At 40.1% G+C, this 22,112-nt stretch overlaps 2 protein-coding genes across 9 annotated transcripts; one reads left to right on the forward strand and one right to left on the reverse strand.

Moving 5' to 3' along the window:
* The first annotated feature begins 334 nt into the window (after window positions 1–334).
* tprkb (Tp53rk binding protein) lies at window positions 335–21,594 on the forward strand. 7 transcript variants are annotated; one of them, XM_070897519.1, is made up of 6 exons: window positions 335–426; window positions 14,405–14,493; window positions 16,017–16,214; window positions 19,005–19,127; window positions 19,809–19,985; window positions 21,285–21,594. In XM_070897519.1, the coding sequence occupies exons 3-6, from the start codon at window positions 16,065–16,067 to the stop codon at window positions 21,369–21,371; spliced, it is 537 nt and encodes a 178-aa protein (XP_070753620.1). In that variant the 5' UTR covers window positions 335–426; window positions 14,405–14,493; window positions 16,017–16,064; the 3' UTR covers window positions 21,372–21,594. The 7 variants fall into 7 exon arrangements, with proteins under 7 accessions (XP_070753620.1, XP_070753625.1, XP_070753619.1 ...); XM_070897522.1 differs by lacking the exons at window positions 335–426; window positions 14,405–14,493 and adding exons at window positions 13,563–13,649; window positions 15,179–15,314; XM_070897521.1 differs by lacking the exon at window positions 335–426 and adding an exon at window positions 13,593–13,649.
* On the reverse strand, window positions 3,017–13,406 carry alg10 (ALG10 alpha-1,2-mannosyltransferase). Of its 2 annotated transcripts, none has more exons than XM_070897516.1 (3): window positions 13,200–13,406; window positions 5,509–5,706; window positions 3,017–4,173 (listed from the first exon to the last, which is right to left on the reverse strand). In XM_070897516.1, the coding sequence occupies exons 1-3, from the start codon at window positions 13,362–13,364 to the stop codon at window positions 3,118–3,120; spliced, it is 1,419 nt and encodes a 472-aa protein (XP_070753617.1). In that variant the 5' UTR covers window positions 13,365–13,406; the 3' UTR covers window positions 3,017–3,117. The 2 variants fall into 2 exon arrangements, with proteins under 2 accessions (XP_070753617.1, XP_070753618.1); XM_070897517.1 differs by having other exon boundaries at window positions 3,971–4,085.
* Window positions 21,595–22,112: the final 518 nt, after the last annotated feature.

Genomic DNA, 22,112 nt, shown 5'->3' on the forward strand with positions numbered 1-22,112 from the left:
TTCTCTGGTGATAGTAAACTGATATAGTTTGGATTTATAGGATTTTTTTAAATGGTGGCCCTTGCATTGAAATATAGCCACGGGAAGGACATTTTGCACAACATAATGAAGAGGAGGATTATTAGCCTCTTAACACTTCTAATATGTGAACATTATAAGAAAAGAATATAAAGTTACAGCAGTCCTTTGTAATGGGTTTCATGAATACAATGATTGTAATGTTAGTTCCAAATGGTTATGGAGTGTTGGTGGGGAGAAAAATCCTAAAAACTCAATGTAATTTTTTGTTCTTATCTTTATGTATTTTGCTTTTTCTGGGAGCTATCTGCCACCTACTGGCCATAAGAGGATCTCTGCTGATTCAACCTTACTGCCTTCAGAAATAAGCTTCAAAGAAATTTGAAAAAGTAGTGCCTCATTTTCAAGGTACGTTTCTTTTAAATGTGTTTTAAAATAGCACCTTATTTCTCTCTCAATATTGTTCTTTTAGCTTTTAAGTTATTTTTGGGAGGGTTGTCTTTATTAAACACAGTAATGTTTTTGCTGCCACATTGACTGCATCTTTCTGAAACTGGTATCAATTGTGTCCTGCTTGTCCATCCATCTGGACATTGAAAATGAACAGTCAGCAGAGACAATGTACAGTGATCAAGGAGATTAATCAAAGTTTAAAATTTAAAAAGGTACGAATTACTTTCAAAATAAGGTAGACAATTAACACATTTCAAACCCTCATGGACCCTATTCTTGGATGTTTGAGTTTTCTTTGATTTATAGATAAAATTTTAACAATTTTACTAAAAAATGAGCGTGAAAAAACCAAACTATATATAATTCTATGAATCATTTCAAAAATCTTTACTTTGACGGTCACACGTCATGCAAATTTCACATCGTGCTTGTATTTGATTGGCTGAAATTTCATATTTAGAAAATATAGTGACAAATCATAAATGGACAAGTAAGGAATGTATCAAATGGGAATGAGCAAAGGTAAGCAAATGGAAAAACAACCAATTAAAAATTAGCTACAGCTACCAATGGACAAAGTGGTACCAACTAGTTTGGTCCAAGTATATTTTTCAAATCTTTTGGATCACCATCTTGAACTCACACTAGCTAAGAAACCTAGTACTAGAAATAAGATTTATAATTAACAAAAATTACATTGCAAGCAAATGATTAAACATGCAGATAAAGCAGCATCTGGCATACTTAAAACATTTTTACCAGTATATTCCATTGGAGGTCTGTACCCGAGAAACCTAGGGTTTGATTTCATCGGGACTCGAGAGTTATTGCCGTCACCTGAAAAGACTCAATAGCAGACCACCTCCCATCTTACATCCGTGCCCATGGCTCGCAGAACTTTCTGGATTGCTTGCCAGAAGGCTCCCCTTCAGAACATGGCAGGACGTGCTATTTCTAAACCTGCCCAGTCCTGTTTAGTGATCAAAAAATATTGGCAAAACAAAGCTAGAAAACAAATACTGGGGTTTAGAATAAAAATTGTTTGCTTTTTTCCTACACACTCAATTGGACAAAAGAATTAAACAGCCACATTGACTAGATCTGCTTTTCCCCCATGTTACCTGCACAGATTTATTCATATTACTGTAGTTCAGTCTTGGCTCAGTCAGAAGGTCATGGATTCAAACCCTACATGAGTACACAATCTTCAATGCAGTACTGAACTATGTTCCCTGTAATCTATTTTTGGGTGTGCGGCCCATTCAATTTCGTGCATGAACATTGCACAAGCCGGTCCCGGGCTGCGTAGGCCCAGCAGAGAGCTGCGCAACATATAGGGAACGTTGGTACTGAGTGAGTACTGCATTAACGGAGGTGGTGTCTTTCAGATGAGACGTTAAACTGAGGCCCTGTCTAGCCCTTCATAAAACATACCATCAGACTACATGATGGACAGCAGGACGTCTCTGTTTCTTGGCTAACCCTCAACCAACACCAAACAGATTAACTAGTTATTCATCTCATTGTTGGTTCTGGGACCTTGTTATGTGCAAACTAGCTGCTGCATTTGCTAAAAAAACTGACTACAGTTCAAAAGTAATTCATTGGCTGTAAATGTTTTGGGACATCTTGTGGATGTGAAAGGCACTATATAAATGCAAGTACTTTCTTTCATTAATTTATAATGGGTATAAATGTACTTATTTATTTACTTCTTGCAGTAGGCAAATTAAACACTATTTTTACTAGGAACCAAAAAAAAACTTATTTACTGTCACTTGACACATCTCAAACAATTTTCCAAACCCTCTCTCCCCTCCTCCTCCTCCACAATAACGTCCAACTTGGTGAGCAATGCTGTGGAGGATCTGCTAGGAATGTTAATTATTAAAGATCACGGAATAAATAGATATCTGTATTGAATAGAGAACAATGCTTCAGATAAAAGCTGTGTGTGATAACATTACTGACTTTCTAGTTCAATGTTAAAGGCCTGATATCGCAGCAAACATGACCAGAATATAGCACTTGCAAAAACATGAATAATAATTTCTCTATGATGATGAGAAACACTTCAACAGATGATCATACTGGAACACAAATGTCTAATATTTATCCTCAACAATAAATTCTTTAAGTTCAATATGAAAAACAGAACAGAAAAAATGTGATAACATGTAGAACTCAATTGATTGTGATGCTAAAATAAGGTCAAACTACCCACTAATGGACAGGGCAACAGTTTGAAATGGATAAACAACAAATATTTTTACAGACTGTCATCAATAAGGGTTTGAAGTGCCATTCTTGTACTTCAAAAGGAGTACAAAATGTTATAGCATTAAATGCCTTCATTATTCAGATGTGTCAACAACTTGGTTCACTTCTGAGATAGCACAAGCAAAATCATTATAGTACATGACTAAAACAAATCCATTACATATACAGTTTTAAATAAATGAAGTTAACACAATGAAGAGAGTTTGGCAAAAAGTCCAATGATTGCATCTCACCAAATAGAGAAGAAATCCCCCAAAAAACGATAGACAACACACACTTCCCAATTTATTATGGAGATTGAAGTTTAAAGTATATTACAGTTTATGTGCAAGATTCTTCCTCTCCCTACAAAAATGATCCCAAATATCACCACATAAATCTTTGAACTTCTTTCCTATCTGGCCACTGAAAGGTTTTATTTAGAAACACATAAACAGTTAGCACATTTACCAGAGAATATAGAGCCAGCTCTGCAAGAATCTTAAAGCCCACCGGCATAGGAATGTTCAGTCTGTAGATCAGATAGGGCACAATGAAATAACGGAACTCTAACAATTTTTGTGGAACAGTGGCAGCAGCCAAACAGAAAAAAAATGCTAAGTTCCAGAATATTGATTTGGACTTCAATGCTTCGATGACTGTCCAAGCAGCAAAGATGTATCCAGGGACCAACACATACATCATCAGTTCATGCCTCTGAAAGATATTTTTCCAAACATAAAACGTGTAGTGTCTGTTGTCTGCCACTAAGAACTTATGGACATAAGTGAACTTCCAAACCAACAACAGGGAGATAATTGCAAGACCGGTGTAAAATAATGGATGTTTCTTTACTGAATCCAGGAAAGAGAGGATCTTATGAGGGGAAAGCAGGTGAGAAATAGAGAATACAAGGGTAAAGGAGAAGAAGTAGAATAACTGAGGAAAATTCAGAGAGATCTCATGGTTGGTTCTGTCACCAACAACTATCCCTCCATTCAGGAAGACAAATAGTAGAAAACCCAAAACCAAAGTGATATACGGCCAGGTCAGAAGTATCAGTGCTTTCAGATTGTTCAGTGACAGGACATATTCTAAAAGGAATTGTACAATCTTCTTGATTTCTGCAGTTGAATTCGGAACACAAGGTGTACTTTCATCCTTTTTCTTGACTGAATCAGCTTTCCATGTTTCTGTCAATTTCTGTGCAACAACACTTCCTGCACAGAATATAATCCATATGATATTAGTCTGACGGAACATAAAAGCACAGAAGCCAAGACAGGCAGCTGTTTTGTGACTCCCATACAGGCACATCAGGTAAGTAAATAAGATGAAGAATGTTGAGCCTGCATCTGTGTAATAGAGGAATGAGAAAAAGTAAAGCAGGGGAAATGAGGCAAGTGCTAATGCAGATGTAATTCTCTGGAATGCAGAGGTAGCCTGGGAAGAAAAAAAATGAAACAATTACAACACATTATTCATCGACAAGACATTTCCATAAAGTCAATGAAAGCATCGACATTTTTTTAAACACAACAGTACAAAGTATTTCATTCATATGCAAGCAAATGCTCTTATGTCAGAACATTCATATCCTTTATCTCCAACTTCCAATATTCTTTTGACTACTGCAACATCTCATGATCATCATTCATTGCTATCGACATACTCTACTGTCCAGTTAATTCACTCCCATGTAAGACCAGCCATTATTTCCATGAACAGAATCAAGAAAACAAGTATGTAATGTGTATCCCATACAACACAAGCGATAGGTAGAAAATCAGCTACAGGTGTGCATAGGAACTTTTGCTGTTTTGGAGCTTTCCCACTCCAGCGTACTGAGCCCTAGCTACGATGGGGCTATAACACTGGTTTGCACATCACTTCTACCATCTATTATTCTATATATTTTTTTCAAACCGAGACTAACAATAAAAAGTTATAACTACAGTCACAAAATAATCCAGTGGCATATCCACTAAGACTTTTCAATCACACTTTTGGGGAGCCAATGATTTTCCAATTCACTCCCCAGGACTGGCAACTGGCCCAAGAAGTGATGGAGCTATATACTACTCTTACCTCATCCCCAATTATAGTTTCATGTTTGATGAATAGCAGAGACTAATTAAAAGGCATTTGAAAATGATATCTCTTCCATTTGTTCAAAAACAAAATTACCAGGTGCATAGACATGTCAGATGGAAGTATGAAAATATTACAACTCTTCTGATGGTTACATGTGCAAGTGCACTACTTGGTATGCTGCAGGCCAGGTGTCCAAGGTTCAATCTCCAGTCTGCACTGCATTAACTGAGGTATAATCATTGGGTGAGTTTCCTTGTTACTAGCCCAGAGACACTGAGCCAGAGTTTCACATTCTGATGGTTGGAGAGCACTCATTATGGAGATCCACCGGGTAAGGTCAGAGAAGATGGAAAATAATGTGCTGTACAACCTCCCCGTATTTGTTCCCAGTGAGCAAGGCTCAAAACCAGGAGCACACCATTGAAAATTTACCTTCATATCTCAATATATCACAGCTTTAGAAGAGGGGGAAGAAGATATACTACAACACTAAATCATTCAATAGAGAGCTTGTTTGCATAAATATATAACATTCTAAATAAGTATGTTTAAAATGCTAAAGATTAAATTAGTACTTCATACAACAGGAGCTAACAACTTTAATTGAAGGAATTTCTATTTTAAGTGCACCAAGCATTCTTTATTATTATTTTAGTGTAAAAAAATGAACAGGAGCTTGTGTACCTTGTCCTTCTGGTGTATCTTGCACAAAAGCAGATAAAGTAAGTAGAGGTTCCCAGTACTGAACAGCAGATTAATGAATCTTAGCATTCCCGTGGAACACACCACAGTTCCTGTCCAGCTCAGCAGCCATGATACTGGCTTGATTATCCCAGTAGACACCAGATAGAGACCGGGTAGAGTAGTGATCATTGGATCCCACTGCATATTATTGAGAATTAAACAATTCAGAACAATTACAAATAATACACTGAAATTGTGAACTACTGCATATTCATAGTATACTATACAATAAATCTCAAAAGACAACTTGGAGTAATTTACTTTACAGTAATCTGAACTTATTTAAGAGTATGCCATTTCCGACAGGCATTAGGAAATGAAGCCATAATTTTGTGTAACCCAAGACACATTTGATGTACTATCGGTGCTTGTTTGAGGAACATTTCACATCTCACGATTTGCCTTTCCACACTGTTCCCAGAATATTACATGTGAAAAACCGCTTTTAAAATCACATGCCTCAAAAATAATGAAATAGCTCTTTTATATCTTGGGTGAATCTGGAACCATAAGGTCTTTCTTCAAGAATAACAGTATTGATAGGTTGGTGCATTATCTTTTTTATTTCATGAATGCTTTTAAGCCCAAGTTTAAAATTGTTACAGACTATACAATCAAGAGTCAACAATTGTACTGCGTGGAGGATCATAGCAGTAATTTCTGAAAGTCTGCAACACCAGCAGAGAGAAGTGCCGTGAGATCAATTGCTTCCACTTAGTATGGGAAACTCAAAAAATAAATTCAACGGTCACTTATCACCACAGCACTGAAAGTTGGAACCATTAATTGATGGAAAATAGTATGTGGCCTTGACAACCTAGAGAGGGGGAGCAATGACCATCGAGTGGGCAAGAAATGAATTCCATTGGTCTGGAATCTCGGCTTTCTTTTGGTCTGGACTAATTGAAAACTCCTTTTCGATGTCCAAATGGTGCAGTAAGTTCTTGTAGTACTACTTTCTTGTTATTCAGTGACTACAATATGCTGTTCTGTTTCAGGGACAGAATAACCCAGTGGAAACAAAGAGGCAATACAACAATATAATCCTGTTTCGGAATAAAAGATATTTCAAATGTAAACAGGTTAATGTTTCCTTTGAGTGAATGGAGACGTGTGTTAAGCATTTGTAAGCTAGTGTGGCAGAGATTGATTTCATCTTAAATATAATGGATTAAAAAAAACTGTACAGTGTCAGACTCTGCTAAAAGCTTTGGAGATAGTCAAGACGATAACAAACAATTAAGCACAGCGACAAAGAGTAGTGTTCCAGAGGTAAGTAATATACATAAGACCACCAGTATAACAAGCATGCCAAAAACCATGCTGGCAATCATGGATTATTTGAGGACTTTCATTGTGATAGTTAATTGAGAATTAAAAACAATTTCCATAACTTTAGAGAGCACTAATGTAAGGGCGATAGGGGACACCACTTTTCTTTACAAAGGATGAACGCAACCAAATTTTGGTATAGGACAGGACAAGTTTGAAAGACCACATCTTGAAGATAATGGAAGAGATATTATCAGGATTATATTTATGTTGGACGTAGAGCAGATGATTTAATAAGACAACTCAATGTTGGCCATTATAAAAAACAACAGATTATCTGGACATTATCACATTGCTGTTTGTGGGAGCTTGCTGTGTGCAAATTGGCTGCCGCGTTTCCTACATTACAACAGTGACTATACTCCAAAAGTACTTCATTGGCTGTAAAGCGCTTTGAGACGTCCAGTGGTTAAGAAAGCATATGACATACTTGGCTTTGTAAATTGGGGCACTGAATACAAAAACATGGAAGCCATGCTAACCACCCTTTACAAATCTCTGGTTAGGCCTCAGCTGTAATATTGTGTACAATTCTGGGCACCACACTTTAGGAAGGATATCAAGGCCCTCGAGAGGGTACAAAGGAATTTTACCAGGATGATACCAAGGATAAAGGAGTTCAGTTAGTTATGTGGAGAGATTGGAAAAGCTGGGATTGTTCACCTTAGGGCAGAGATGGTAAAGGTGAAACCTAACTCTTGAAAGTTCAAAATTATGAGGATTTGATAAAGCAAGTAAGGAGAAACTCTCTCTCTGGCAAGTGGGTCAGTAACCAGAGTTCACAGATTTAAAATAATTGGCAAAAGCACTAGAAGGGAAAGGAGGAGCAATTGAAAAAAATGCTTTTTTAAAAAAAACGATTTTGGCGTCTCAGAAATCTCCAAGAAGCCCATTCAAAAATCTCATTTAGCAAAATCTGATGGTTGCCAATTCTGGTTGGAGATATTCCTGGAGGTTTCATCACATGACCCCCCCACCTCCAATCACCCCAACCAGTCGAACAGCACTTCTTTTCCTGTCGCAAATATTTATGTAACTAATATGTAACATTTAAAGAAAATTTAAAAAAAACAATTGTTTCAATGCCACAAAGATTTTTCTCTTGGTTTGCTGGCAGCAGTCTCCAGGTATTTAATCTTTAATTTCTGGAGACCGAGGACAATCATGGAAGGTTGGCAACTCTATGCTACTATCACTGGCAAAAGAGTTTTAAAATTAATTATTTCTTGAATGGAGCCCATGTAAAAAAAAAAAAAATCCCCTCCAAATTGAGGGACAAACTATTTTGCAATAATAAAACTACACAGCAAATGAGTTTGCAAGATGTTAAATCCCCCCAAAAGAGTTGTGGGTGGTGCCATAGGACTGGAGGCCTGCAAATGTTAAACACCTGTTCAAAAAGAGAGTGTGAGAAACTCTCCAACTACAGGTCAATCAGCCCAAGTAGTGGTGGGGAATCTTTCAGAGACAATAATTCAGGACAAAATTAATTTGCACTTGGAAAATGATGAGCTAATAAATTAAAGTCAGCAAGGTTGTTAAAGGCAAATCATGTTTGACTAGCTTGAGTGAGTTCTTTGATAAAGTAACTGAGAAGATTGATGAGAGTAGTGTGGTTGATGTTATGTACATGGACTTTCAAAAGGCATTTGACAAAGTACAACACAATAGGCTTGTAAGCAAAATTAAAGCCCATGGGATTAAAGGGACAGTAGCAGCGTGGATACAACATTGGTTAAGTAACAGAAAGTAGAGAGTAATGGTGAATGGTTGTTTTCAGAATGGAGGGACGTGTACAGTGGTCCTCCCCAGGGGTCAGTATTAGGAACACTGCTCTTTTTGAAATATATTAATGACCTGGACTTGGGTACACAGTGCATAATTTCAAAGTTTGCAGAGGACACAAAACTCAGAAATGCAGTAAACAGTGAGGAGTCTAGTAACAGACTCCAGGAGGTCATAGTCAGACTGGTGAAATGGGCTGACACATGGCAGATAAAGTGTGAAGTAATGCATTTTGGGAGGAAGAATGAGGAGGCGCAATTTAAACAAAACGGTACAAAGTTAAATGAGGTGCAGGATCAGAGACCCGAGGGTGTAAGTACAAATCTCTGAAGGTGGCAGGACAAGTTAAAAAGGCAATGGGATCCTTGGCTTTATTAATGGAGGCATCAAATACAAAAGCAAGGAAGTTATGCTAAACCTTTATAAAACACTGGTCAGGCCTCAGTTGGAGTATTGTGTCCAATTCTGGGCACCACACTTTAGGAAGGATAATAATAACTTTTATTTATATAGCGCCTTTAACGTAGTAATTTGATTGTAATTTAACAAAATTCCCTGGATTCTGGGGAGGTCCCAGCAGATTGGGAAAACTGCAAATGTATCACCCCTATTTAAAAAAGGAGGCAGACAAAAAGAAGGAAACTATAGACCAGTTAGCCTAACATCTGTGGTTGGGAAGATGCTGGAGTCCATTATTAAAAAAGCAGTAGCAGGAGATTTGGAAAAGCAAAATTCGGTCAGGCAGAGTCATCATGGATTTATGAAGGGGAAAATCATGTTTTGACAAATTTGCTGCAATTCTTTGAGGATGTAACGAACAGGGTGGATAAAGGGAAACCAGTGGATGTAGTATATTTGGACTTTCAGAAGGCAGTTGATAAGGTGCCACATAAAAGGTTATTGCGCAAGATAAAAGTTCACGGGGTTGGGGGTAATATATTACATTGGCTAACGAACAGAAAACAGAGAGTAGGGATAAATGGTTCATTCTCGGGTTGGCAATCAGTAACCAGTGGGGTGTCGCAGGGATCAGTGCTGGGACCCCAACTATTTACAATCTATATTAACGACTTGGAGGAAGGGACTGAGTGTAACGTAGCCAAGTTAGCCAATGATACAAAGATGGGAGGAAAAGCAATGTGTGAGGACACACAAAATCTGCAAAAGGACATAGACAGGCTAAGTGAGTGGGCAAAAATTTGGCAGATGGAGTATAATGTTGGAAAGTGTGAGGTCATGCACTTGGCAGAAAAAAATCAAAGAGCAAGTTATTACTTAAATGGAGAAAGATTGCAAAGTGCTGCAGTACAGCGGGACCTGGGGTACTTGTGCATGAAACACAAAAGGTTAGTATGCTTGTACAGCAAGTGATCAGGAAGGCCAATGGAATCTTGGCCTTTATTGCAAAGGGGATGGAGTATAAAAGTAGGGAAGTCTTGCTACAGTTGTACAGGGTAATGGTGAGGCCACACCTGGAATACTGCGTGCAGTTTTGGTTTCCATATTTATGAAAGGATATACTTGCTTTGGAGGCAGTTCAGAGAAGGTTCACTAGGTTGATTCCGGGGATGAGAGGGTTGACTTATGAGGAAAGGTTGAGTAGGTTGGGCCTCTACTCAATGGAATTCAGAAGAATGAGAGGTGATCTTATCGAAACGTATAAGATTATGAGGGGGCTTGACAAGATGGATGCAGAGAGGATGTTTCCACTGATAGGGGAGACTAGAACTAGAGGGCATAATCTTAAAATAAGGGGCCGCCCATTTAAAACGGAGATGAGGAGGAATTTCTTCTCAGAGGATTGTGGATCTGTGGAATTTGCTGCCTCAGAGAGCTGTGGAAACTGGGCATTGAATAAATTTAAGACAGAAATAGACAGTTTCTTAAACGATAAGAGAATAAGGGGTTATGGAGAGCGGGCAGGGAAGTGAACCTGAGTCTGTGATCGGATCAGCCATGATCGTATTAAATGGCAGAGCAGGCTCGAGGGGCCGTATGGGCTTCTCCTGCTCCTATTTCTTATGCTCTTATTAAAACGTCCTAAGGCGCTTCACAAAGATAAATTTGACACCAAGCCACATAAGAAATTAATGCAGATGATCAAAAGCTTGTTTAAAGAGGTTTTAAAGGATGAAAGAGAGATAGAGAGGCATAGAGGTTTAGGGAGGGAGTTCCAGAGCTTAGGGCTCAGGCAGCTGAAGGCACATCCACCAATGTTTGAGCAGTTATAATGAGGGATGTTCAAGAGGCCAGAATTTGACAAGCGCAGACATTTTGTGTGATTGTGAGGCTGAAAAAGATGACAGAGATAGGGAGGGGCAAGTCCATGGAGTGATTTGTAAACAAGGATGAGAATTTTGAAATTGAGGCTTTGTTTAACTGGGAGTCAATGTAGGTCAGAAAGCACAGGGGTGATGGGTGATCTTGACTTGGTGTGGGTTAGTACACGGGCTGCTGAGTTTTGGATGACAAGTTTACGTAGTGCGGAATGTGGAAGGCCGGCCAGGTGCGAGTTGAAGTAGTCAAGTCTAGAGGTAACAAAGGCGTGAATGGGAGTTTCAGCAGCAGAACAGCTGAGGCAGGGGTGAAGGCAGGCAATGTTACGGAGGTGGAAAAAGACGGTTTTAGTTATGCTGCGGATGTGGCTGGAAACTCATTTCAGGGTCAAATAGGACACCTAGGTTGCGAACAGTCTTGTTCACCCTCAAATTGATGCTAGGGAGAGGGATGGAGTCAGTGATTAGGGAACGCAGTTTGTGGCGGTGAAGGTCTTCAGTGGGCGCAGAAGAGATTTACTAGCATGGTACCAGGAATGAAGGACTTCACAGTTATGTGGAGAGACTGGAGAAGCTGGGGTTGTTCTCCTTAGAGTAGAGATTGTTAAGAGGAGATTTGATAGAGGTGTTCAAAATCATGAATGGTTTTGATACAGTAAGGAAAAACTGTTTCTCGTTCTGGACAGTAATCAGAGGACATAAATTTAAGATGACAGGCAAAAGAACCAGTCGACTAGGATTTTTTTTTGTGAGGTGTTGCGATCTGGAATGCACTGCATGAAAGGGTGGTGGAAGCAGATTAAATAGTAACTTTCAAAAGGGAATTGGATAAATACTTGAAGGGAAAAACATTACACGGTTATGGAGACAGGGAGTGAGATTACTTGGTTAGCTCTTCGAAAGAGCCGGCAGAGGCACGATGGGCCAAATGACTTCTTACTTTGCTGTATCAATCTATGACATTCATTACAACTGGAGATAACTTAGTTGTAAAACTTTTAATTGTAAATCTAAAATATAACACTTTAACCATTACTTGTTCATAAATGTAGAATCCTACGCTTGCATAATCGGTTAGGGGTTTTAGCAATGCATGCCTCAATTCATCTTGGGCGGGGAATGGGAGAAATCGAACAAACTGCGGCTGTAATCAACTATGATAGCTGAGGGGCACGTTGGATGGCTCCAGAGGAGCTGGCGCAGCGCCTGTCCTAGGCCGACGTCCAGCTCACGGCCAAAGCCATCGAGTCGCTAAAAGTGGCACTGGGCCCTGACTCCACTAGGCGTGTTGAGGAGGCTCAAGCACATGGGGCGATTCTGTCTGAAACTGACCCCCGTCCGGATGGAATTCCTTATCTGTGTCAAGCCCCAGAACCTCCCTCGGGAGCTGATGCCTCACAACTTATGCCGCCTCCGAGAATTCCCTTCAGTGCCTTTCCATTCTCCGCGGAGGGGATTCCTGTACGATCTGCTCTTGCACACCCTCCATTTAGCCATCCTCGTCTGCCATCCGGACACGCCATGGTGCACCATTTTACCATCCAGAGGCAGGGATCCCCAATGGAGGGCTCTTTATGCGGGAGCCCTCATTTTATCTATTGGGGACTTGGCCTGGAGGGTGTTGATCAAGGCAGTCCCGTGCAATAAGTTTTTAAGTCGATTCACAGACTCGCAGGCCACCTGCGTTTTCTGTGGCCTGGAGGAGCCCGTGTTGCATGTTTTTATAGTGTGTGAGGTTGCAGCCCCTCTTCCATTATTTGAAGGGGCTGCTCCTTTTATTTCTGGCTGCACTTCAGCTCCACGCTCCTGATCTTTGGACACACGGCGCAGGGGGAGCAGGCAGGTCAGAGGACCTCCTCGTGGGACTGCTCCTGGGCCTGGTCAAGGTGGCCATTAACCGGTCCAGGCAGCGGGCAGTCGAGTGAGTCGTTCGGCCCGACTGCCTGCCCCTCTTCCGTGGCTACTTTCGCACCAGGGTGTTCCTGGAGATGGAGCACACGGTGTCCACCAGTGCGCTCGCAGCCTTCCGCGACAGATGGGTGCCGGAGGGACTTGACTACATCACCACCCCCGGCAACCACATTTTGATTTGACTGGATAGGTTTTCTTAAACATTTTTGGTTAGTCTGCAGTTTCTAGTTGTTGTGCCCATTTAACAAGGGGGAATTCGATTAATTGTACAATTTAAAAGTTGTAATCAGTATTGTTGCTTGTCCATAATCACGAGTAGCTCTGTACCTCTGAGAACTTCCCATCGCAGTACTTCTGCGCTTGCGGGACATGGAAGACTTCGTCCATGTAAGGCGTCCTCTGGCCCCGGCTCACCACCGAGAAAGTGACGGAGGAGACGAGGAAGCTGCTGCTCACGACAGCAGAGAACACCAACTTTTCCAGCTGCGCCATGTCGCGCTGGAGGCCGCACCGGGACCGGGCCCTGTAGCTCGAGCTCAGGGGCACCAACAGGCGGCGCGCGTGGGCCGGGGGAGTACAACCAGAAGGGCGCGCAGTCCAATCAGCGCGGCGCCTGCCTGGCGCGGTCCAATCAGCGCGGCGCTAGATTGGTGTTAAACTTTTCTCCGCTTGCTCCGGGGCCGGAACCATTCGCGTCGTCCAAAGTTCTGGTCGGTGGGGGAGGCTTTGCTGGTCGGAGCGGGCTAGTTCCGGTTAGTGATGCAGTTGGAGTTGAGGGTGAGTTGCTTTTTTAAAAGATATATAAAATAATGAGAATGGATGTAAAATGCTGCAGAAGCCGGATTAAGTGTCTGGTTCCATTCTGCTGAAGGAAGCGGTTTTTAGATCATTATAGTTTTAAATTATCGGTGCGGGGAGGCGGACCCAGAAGCTCCACAGGCGCCTCCTCCCCTCAATGTGTGGTCTCCTCTGTTTTGCCTGCATATTTCAGCAATGATTTACTTTGTTTGATGACTGTGCTGGAGTCGTTGAACATCCAAGTCCTTGGCTTTCTTTCAACTTCGTCCTTGGCTGTTTCAAAGTCATTGATGTGTTGTCTATTTCCCTGTTTTTCCCACTTGTATAGTTTTGTCCAATTCCCTTTTTGTATTTCCCGAGTTGCCGCCTCCATTCGACTCCCCCTCCTAGTTTTGGTACCTGCAAATTTGACTAATTTACATTGGCTTTTGTGGATCTAAGTCATTAAAAGAAATACTTGAATTTATATAGTGCCTTTCACGACCTTAAGATGCCCCAAAGCACTTTGCAGCCAATTAAATAGTTTTTAAGTGTAGTCACTGTTGTAATGTAGGAATGTAATGATGCAAATTTAAAACTATAATGATCTAAAAACCAATCTGAATCCCCACTACTTTGAGTTAAACTAGTAATCTTTTGAGTAGATCTTTGTGAAATGCTTTTTGGAATTCTAATACATGAGATCTTTAAGCTTTCTGTAGACTTCTTGTGGTGCCACTTTCTTTTTTAAAAAGTCAAGGAACTTGGTCAGGCAAGGTCTGCTAACCTGGTAAACAGCAGACAGAACAGGTTCATCAGTTCCATTATTTTATGAGACATTGAGGTAAGGCTAATGGGTCTGTAGTTGCCTGCTTTTTTTGTCCTTTTTGAAAAGGAGCTCGAAATTAGTCTGTTTCTGAACTACTAACCTCCTCAGTACCCATCGACTCCCTCAATGATTGTTAGTGTGTCTCAATCTCATTCCCTATCCCTCTTTGTACCCAAAATACTATCTCCCTCTGATACATGCACAGTAGTTACTACCTACAAATAATTAAACATTTATACTGGATTGCAATCAGTCTTAATCTTTTTTCCTTGGATTTGTTTAGTTAACCACCATGTTTATTACATTATAGCCAAAAAAGGAAACTGATTTAAAAAAAAATGAAACTATGGACATTTTGGTTTTAACATGCATGCCCACTGCTTTATGGATGTGAATTGTTTTTTTTAATAACTGGAAAAGCACAGCTGATTTTCATTAGCTTAGAGTGTATTATCTTGTACATCCTATGCTTCATCTCCACAACTGTTGGTTAATATTTTATCCTCTTCTGCGGTTATGTGACCTTGCTTAATAGCTTATTTTTCCTCTCCCATCCGACAATCTGTATTGGCTAATCATTAAAATTGATGATTGATCCAACTTTAAGAGCTATATGTCTTGATTGATGGTTTGTGTAGCACAGTCACTAATTGTCTGCAGTGCAAAAATATAACTTTAAAAAAATGCTCTTGCTACCCAGCCAGGGTCACCACTGAATTTGTGGGCTGATTAAGCAGACTGTGGCTTAACTCCATTTTTGAGATGGTACAATGACAGATACGATTGGCCCACTATCATGCCAGTTGATTTGGTAGATGTGAAGGGAGCAGGACTGGGTGAGTTAGAGATGTACTATACTAACATCCAAGATGCTAAACTATTAATTCTGTTGTTTTGGTGTTGGGATTAACTGGTCTGCTTGGGGTGTATTTATTGCCATACTGTAGATTCTCCCAATGTTTCTAAAAATTAAAAAATGCCAAGAAAATGAAGATATTAAAAGAAATGTGCAAAACCTAGATGTCAATATTTTGTGATACTTGTGAAACCATTTCATAAGTTTAAGAAAAGTTCTAAATGTGGAAAAGAATGTTGAATTTGGTGTGATTAGTTTTCTAATCAGTAAAGGACAATGAACAGTGTTTTTCTTTACTGTACATTTAGGGAACCCTGCATTGACACTTTGTCCCCTTCCGCCTGCTGAGGCACCGCTAGAAGAGTGTAGTCTAGGAATTCTGTAGATGTGTAGTGTTAATTAATGCTTTATATCCAATCATTCAACACAGCAAATCTTTTTAGACTAAACAAATAAAACAAAATATATTTTAATGCCACTTTGTTCCCAAAGTTTCTAACTAGAAAGCGGATATATTTGTGTGTTCAATTGGTAAGTGTGTTAGTTCTGGCATGAACCATGCAATTTTTTGAAAAAAAGATTTTACTGTGTTGTAATTAAAGAACTTTACATTGCAACAAAGTTGAGTCTTCTCACAACAAGTTAATTATTAATCAGTTGAAATGATCCTTTGTTGCTTTAGGTATGATTTTGTGAGGATTATCGCCTGGTCAATTGCTGCTTTCAGCCCATGAGGAAGATGATTATGATACATGAGCTAAAACTCTTTCCAGAATGCACTGCAAAACTTCTGTTATTTAAAGATGTTAAAAATGCTGCTGAGCTGCGAAAGAAAGCTGTGGAAGGAGCCATAGATGGAGCATTAATAAATGCATCAATGGTGAGGATAATTATCCAAATACCTATGATTTTAGGATGCTGCATACAAATTGTTGAATATGACATTTATTACAGGAGTGAAGGAGATGGTGTAACTACAAGTAATAAAGCCAGCTCATGAGCAGAATAAGCAATGTATTTAATAGATTCTTGTGCAGTATTTTATTTAAACAGTGTGGTTTCCAGTTTCATTTTGTTTTAAATTTATTCTACGTTTACCTTTTTAGTTAGTGACTTTGGGTTAGTGAATAATGCATCACGAGGTTGCTGACCCATTTACATCAGGAAGATTCCAGATTCAGTTGTTGGCCAGCTGTTAGCTAAAATTCTCCAGTCCTGGCAACATCCTCCTAAATCTCCTCCTCTGTACCCTCTCCAGTGCAATCACATTTTTCCTGTAATGTGGTGACCAGAACTGTTCCCAGTCCAGTTTAAAGATCTACATTTTGTCGATGTACTGCCTGGCAACATTGCATGGTCTCCAGAAGCGCACGGTCTGGTACAGTTAGGAGTTTTTAATTTACTAAATAGTATTCTGTCTTTTGGTGCTGCACATGGTGAGGCCTTGGATATGTACTGAGTTTGTCACATTCTGTGTCAGTGCAGAAAGCGAGATATTCCAAGGCTCACCGAAACTCCTCCTGCTGAAGCTGTAAAACTTTGTAGCTTACGAGCTCCATAATCACTGCCAATACCATCTCTGCAGCATAGCAAAAATTACTAAAATGATTGAAGTGATGCAGGCACTGTAAGCTTTCGAGGGAGACTTGGTGACTTTATTGATGCGGAATATGTAAAGTAAATATAGGTACACCCTCCGAAATCCGGAGTTCCAAAAACTGGAATGTTCTGAAAACCGGACATCGTGCAGGTCAGAGGAGGAGTCGTCCGAAATCCAGAAATGTTCTGAAAGCCAGACTTTATTTTTAACGTGACTTCATGCTTAAATTACTGTAAAAATGGGAGAAAATCAGTGGGGAAAATACTGGACGATAAAATTAATTTCATTTAAAAATGTTTTCTTGAGTTTTTTCTAATGCTCCAATTAATAACTAAGGACCTGAAAAGAAATGTGTAGTCAAGCTAAATTATAATCCACAATTATATTCCCAGTTCATGGTCACCACTTTTATGGGACAGTAACACATTTGCCGAGGCACTCCAAGGGGCACTTTAAATCTCAGCATGAACATGAGTATGAACACAAAAAATACTAAATAAATCATTTCCAACTGAGTGCAGTAAAAGTCGCTCCCTCCACTGACCTGCGTGGTCTTGGCTGATGTAGTGTCTCTGGCAGCGGCGTCGAGTTCTGTCGGTCTGTGCTGCGGCTACGCCGAGGCTTGTTGGGCGGGGCGAGGTTGAAGGGGGGGGATTCATGGGGCTAGTTGTATGGGACCTCTCTCTCTCACACACACATCTTTAGTGATGGAATTTAACTACTAGATTTTTTTTTTTTAAATCAAAAGTCGGCATCAACACCATAACACCTTGTTGGCCAGTCCCCTTATTCTGGACCTAGTGATCCTGACTGAACTCTGCCAACGGATAATGTTACGAACCAAATCGCATCCAGATTTCCAAACATTCCAGTGTCCCCTCAGTCCTCAGCTACCTCTAAGGCCCCATTGGTGCCAGATCGAAGGCCAGTCTTTAACTAGCTTTTCGGGCAAAGGACCGCATTAAAAATATTTAGCCTGTCTGCTTGGCCGTTCCTCCCCAGAACCACATGCACCCGGAACAAGGGTTTCCGGATTTGGATTTGGATTGTCTCAGAAATCCAGAAATACCCGAAAATCGGCCCAGGGGTTTCCGGATTCGAGACGTCTGATTTCTGTTCCGAAAACCAGAATGACCTCGGTCCTGAGGTTTCTGGATTTTGGAGGTTATACATACCTCCTCTTTTGAAAGACAGGAATAAGCAAAATGGTGTTACCCGCTCCACTGATTAGAAACATAACCCCTGCCACTTCCTGATGTTGTTTTTCCTTCAATTCTCTACAAGTTGTATCTTTCACCCTGTTTATATCCTGTCTCCTGTACTGCTGTGTCATTTGATCGCTCTGGTCCAGGTTCTGTGGCTGCACTATCATATCTATCTTGTATTTGTTCACTTTGCTTTGCATGCAAACTTGCTTTTGGACTTTAAAGAGCATAATCTCACCATCTGCCCTTGCTTCCCTTGATCAATAGTTTTGCTGTGATTAAATGGTCAGTAGCCCAAACAAATAAAGCAGGTTTCCATTTATTGTTGCATCATCCAAAACTTATTCTAATTTAATGCTGTATCACCCAAAACTTTTTAACTCCATGTTTGAATTCTGCCATTACCACCCTACTTGCTTTAAGCTAATACTTTAAAAAGTTTTATTTTACCATTACCCTGCTTCCTTACAGCACTGATGAAGGCTCCAACTTCAGTAGTATCCAAAATTTCTATGGGATCAACCCTGATGGTTATAATAGTGTCTGATCTTTGAATATGTATTTGTTTTTCGAAAAGCAACTATTAAGATAATTGACTTCCGAGAATAAAATTGCTACATTATCAGTGTTAGATCCAAAACTAGTGTAAAAATATTAATTAGAGCTGGCTTGTTTTCAGAAGACTTTATTTTCCAATTCTTATATTGCAAGTTGTGATTTGATTTGCTAGAACTTGTGTCTAAAATGCACCCAACCTGTTCCTATGGTTTTATCAATGGTAACAAAGTGAATTAACAATTGGAGCTGTCAATGCAATAACTCTTTGTGCATATTTTATACAAGTAGTCTTTATCTTTCTTTGCAGGTAGTTGACCCATTCCAGATACTCGTGGCAGCCAACAAAGCCGTTCATTTACAGAAACTGGCCAAAATGAAGACGAGAAGCCTTTATTCTGAAATCATATTTAATCTCTCTCCAACAAATAATGTAAGATTTAATTTTCTGAGTATTAATTTTGGAGTGTGTGTTTGTGCTCTAACCTCTTGTAAATGTATTATCAGATTTATTCACGCTGCTTTGCAGTTGTGTGCCTTGATGCCAACTGAATATTCCAGTTCCATTACTATAGGGTTAAACCTCAACAATTGAGAACTGATGATATCTCCGGGGTGGAAAATTTAATGACCTCACTGCAACCAGCCAATAACGCCACGCACCAACATAATTTTCAGTTAAAAATGAATATTTATCTCTCCATTATCACGACCGGAGCCGTGGAATCGTCTAATCCTTTCCTATTCAAGGATTTGCTCATAGATCTGTCAATCAAACCCACCACCCTCTTCAAGAGTATATTCTCAGCCATGCTCATGCTGGGCTCACACAGATGGTGGGGATAACTCTACCATTCTAACGGGTGTAGTTTTGTTAGGCCATTGGAGACAGGATAACAAGTGCTGAATGTCCTTGGTTGTTGTAGAGTACAATAAGGATGGTTGGTCAGCACATCAAACCCTTCCTCTGCATTACTGCTGCAACCTTTGCTCTTTTTAAATTCGCTTTGTTTCAAAACACAATTCTTAAAGTTAACTCATTCCCAAATCCTATCCGTGAAGAAGAGAAAAGATCAAGCATCCCAAAATGTGACACTCACTAATTTTTCTCAAGATTTCAGATGCCTTCAAAAAGTTTGGGATTTCAGACAATGACTCTGCTGTTCTCGTAGTTCTGGTGGATGATGGAGAGAAAAAATCTAATTACGAAGATATCATAAACCAAGTGGAGGGACAACAAATCTCTGTCCAGGATATCTCAACAGTAGCAGATGTGGCCAAAGTTAAGAAGGTTTGTAAAATGCAAAGTATGAGGCAGCTCACATCAAATAATGGATCCTCAATAGCCTCATTACAAATTTATAAAATTAAATTTGTAACGGGCTAGAAATTGGTCTTTTGGTGATGGCTGTATTTTTTTCGACATTTTTTGCCTAAATACCTTTTTTTAAAAGGCCTAAAATTGGCAAAAAAATGTGCCCAACAGTAAAAATTGGCATTGCACAAGGATTTGCGGTGGAAACTGGTCCTCGACAACCTTAGTCCGAGGCCGATTACCGCTAAAAAGACAGTCCCTGGGAGGAGGGAAATGCACAAAAAAATTCAAAAAAACATAAAATAAAAAAAATCACAACATTCACAAGACTCTTTATCTAGCGAATCGCTGAAAAAGAATTAAAAAATAAAAACTTTAACTTATGTTTTTTTGCAAGTCTTCATACTGACTGCTGTTTCTCAGGCGTTTTATTTTCACCCAGGATATGGGTGGGCTCAACGGCCAATTTAAAGCAATATCGCTTTTTTTCATCTTTCACGACGGTGGTAGGTAAACACCTTTTATCATCAAAAAAGGCAAAATATCGCCAAAAAAACGGGTGCAAGGCTAGCCAATTTCTAGCCCATAGTGTTTATTTAAAAAAAAACAGTTCACTGCAGCAGCAACATAACCTTCATTCCAGTCATCGTAATGTTCCCTTCATTTTTTTTTTGGGTGCGCGGCTCATGCAAAATACCACGTGTGTTTTTTGCTACTTAGTCCCCCCGATTATGCTCTAATTTCTCTTCCCGCCCCCAATCTCGCTCTTAATTTCCCCCCCACCCTCTGTCACGTGCTATTCCATCCCCGTTCACATGCTGGTCCCCCCTCTGTCACACCCCTGTCCACCCCTTCACCCGGCCAGGGGTGGGGCCTAGCGGGAGGCAGCAGCCAGCCCCGAGGCCTCCTGTTGCCGCACAACCAGGTGATGTGCTCTCAATCATATTTAGGCTTTATTTGCTACATCAATGGTAGATGCCTGTTCACACCCGCAACCCTTCATAGACTGACCACACTTGATCTTAGTCATGCTGCTGTGAAGATACATGCAGCAGAGGCTAGTTTGTTTCTGCATTAGAATGGTGGCTGAGTCACCTCGAACCACCTGTTCATGGCGGGCTTTAAGCAGCATTGAATGAAGCTTTAAAGCAATATATCTCCCTCAATCAAGAATTGAGAGATATGGGAGAGACCGAAGGGAAGGGGGATAACCTGTCCTTTAGGAACTTCACCCTCACTCTAAATAAATCGTAATCAAAATGTTTTACTTTCCAGTTTTACAAAGTGTCTCCTGCTGAGGAAAAAGTTGGAAAGTTATTGGATGCAATCATTTGTCGGATGTCGGTGAAAGATATTCTTTGACAGAAGAAGCCCTTATACTGTATACAGAATCATCAAGGATTATATTTTTGATAAAGCAAAGTAGCAATGTATAAACTGTAAACGTTACCTCCCCTTTTATGCGTATTTGTACTGAAAATCAAAGCTGACTGCAACCAGTTTTACGAAGTACTTGTAAAAAGTTCACGTTTAAATCCATGTGTAGAAGCAAATCTGTATGGAAAGTTACTTTCAATAAAAGAATCAATCCTGTAACATGGTTCTTGAGCATTATTTTAGAAAGGAGTTTAGAGCACTGTATGTAGTGTGTGTGTAACCTACAGGCTACACTGCAGCAACTCCCCAAAGGGTACTTCGACAGCATCTCCAAAACCAATCACCACCACTGAGAAGGACCAGGGCAGCAGGTGCATGAGAATACCATCTTGCACCATTCTGACTTGGACAGATAATGCCGTTCCTTCATCATCGGAATCAACATTTTGGGACATCTTATCTATTAACACTGTGCGAGCACGTGGACACTAGCCGTTCATATGAAGATCCACCACCACCTTCGTAAGCTCAACTATGGGTGAGCAATAAATGCTGGCCTTGCCAGCAATGCCCTGAAAGTGAATAAAAAGATTGCAACTGTATAATGTACATTTCTTGTGTCTCTATTTTGTCACACCTGCATGACAGTAATGCCTGACTACCATACTTTCCAAAGTTAAAATGAATCAGAGCTTACCTTGCAGTACAGGCTTCCCACAGAAATTA

The sequence above is a fragment of the Pristiophorus japonicus genome, chromosome 13, assembly GCF_044704955.1.
Source record: "Pristiophorus japonicus isolate sPriJap1 chromosome 13, sPriJap1.hap1, whole genome shotgun sequence".
Taxonomy (NCBI): domain Eukaryota; kingdom Metazoa; phylum Chordata; class Chondrichthyes; family Pristiophoridae; genus Pristiophorus; species Pristiophorus japonicus.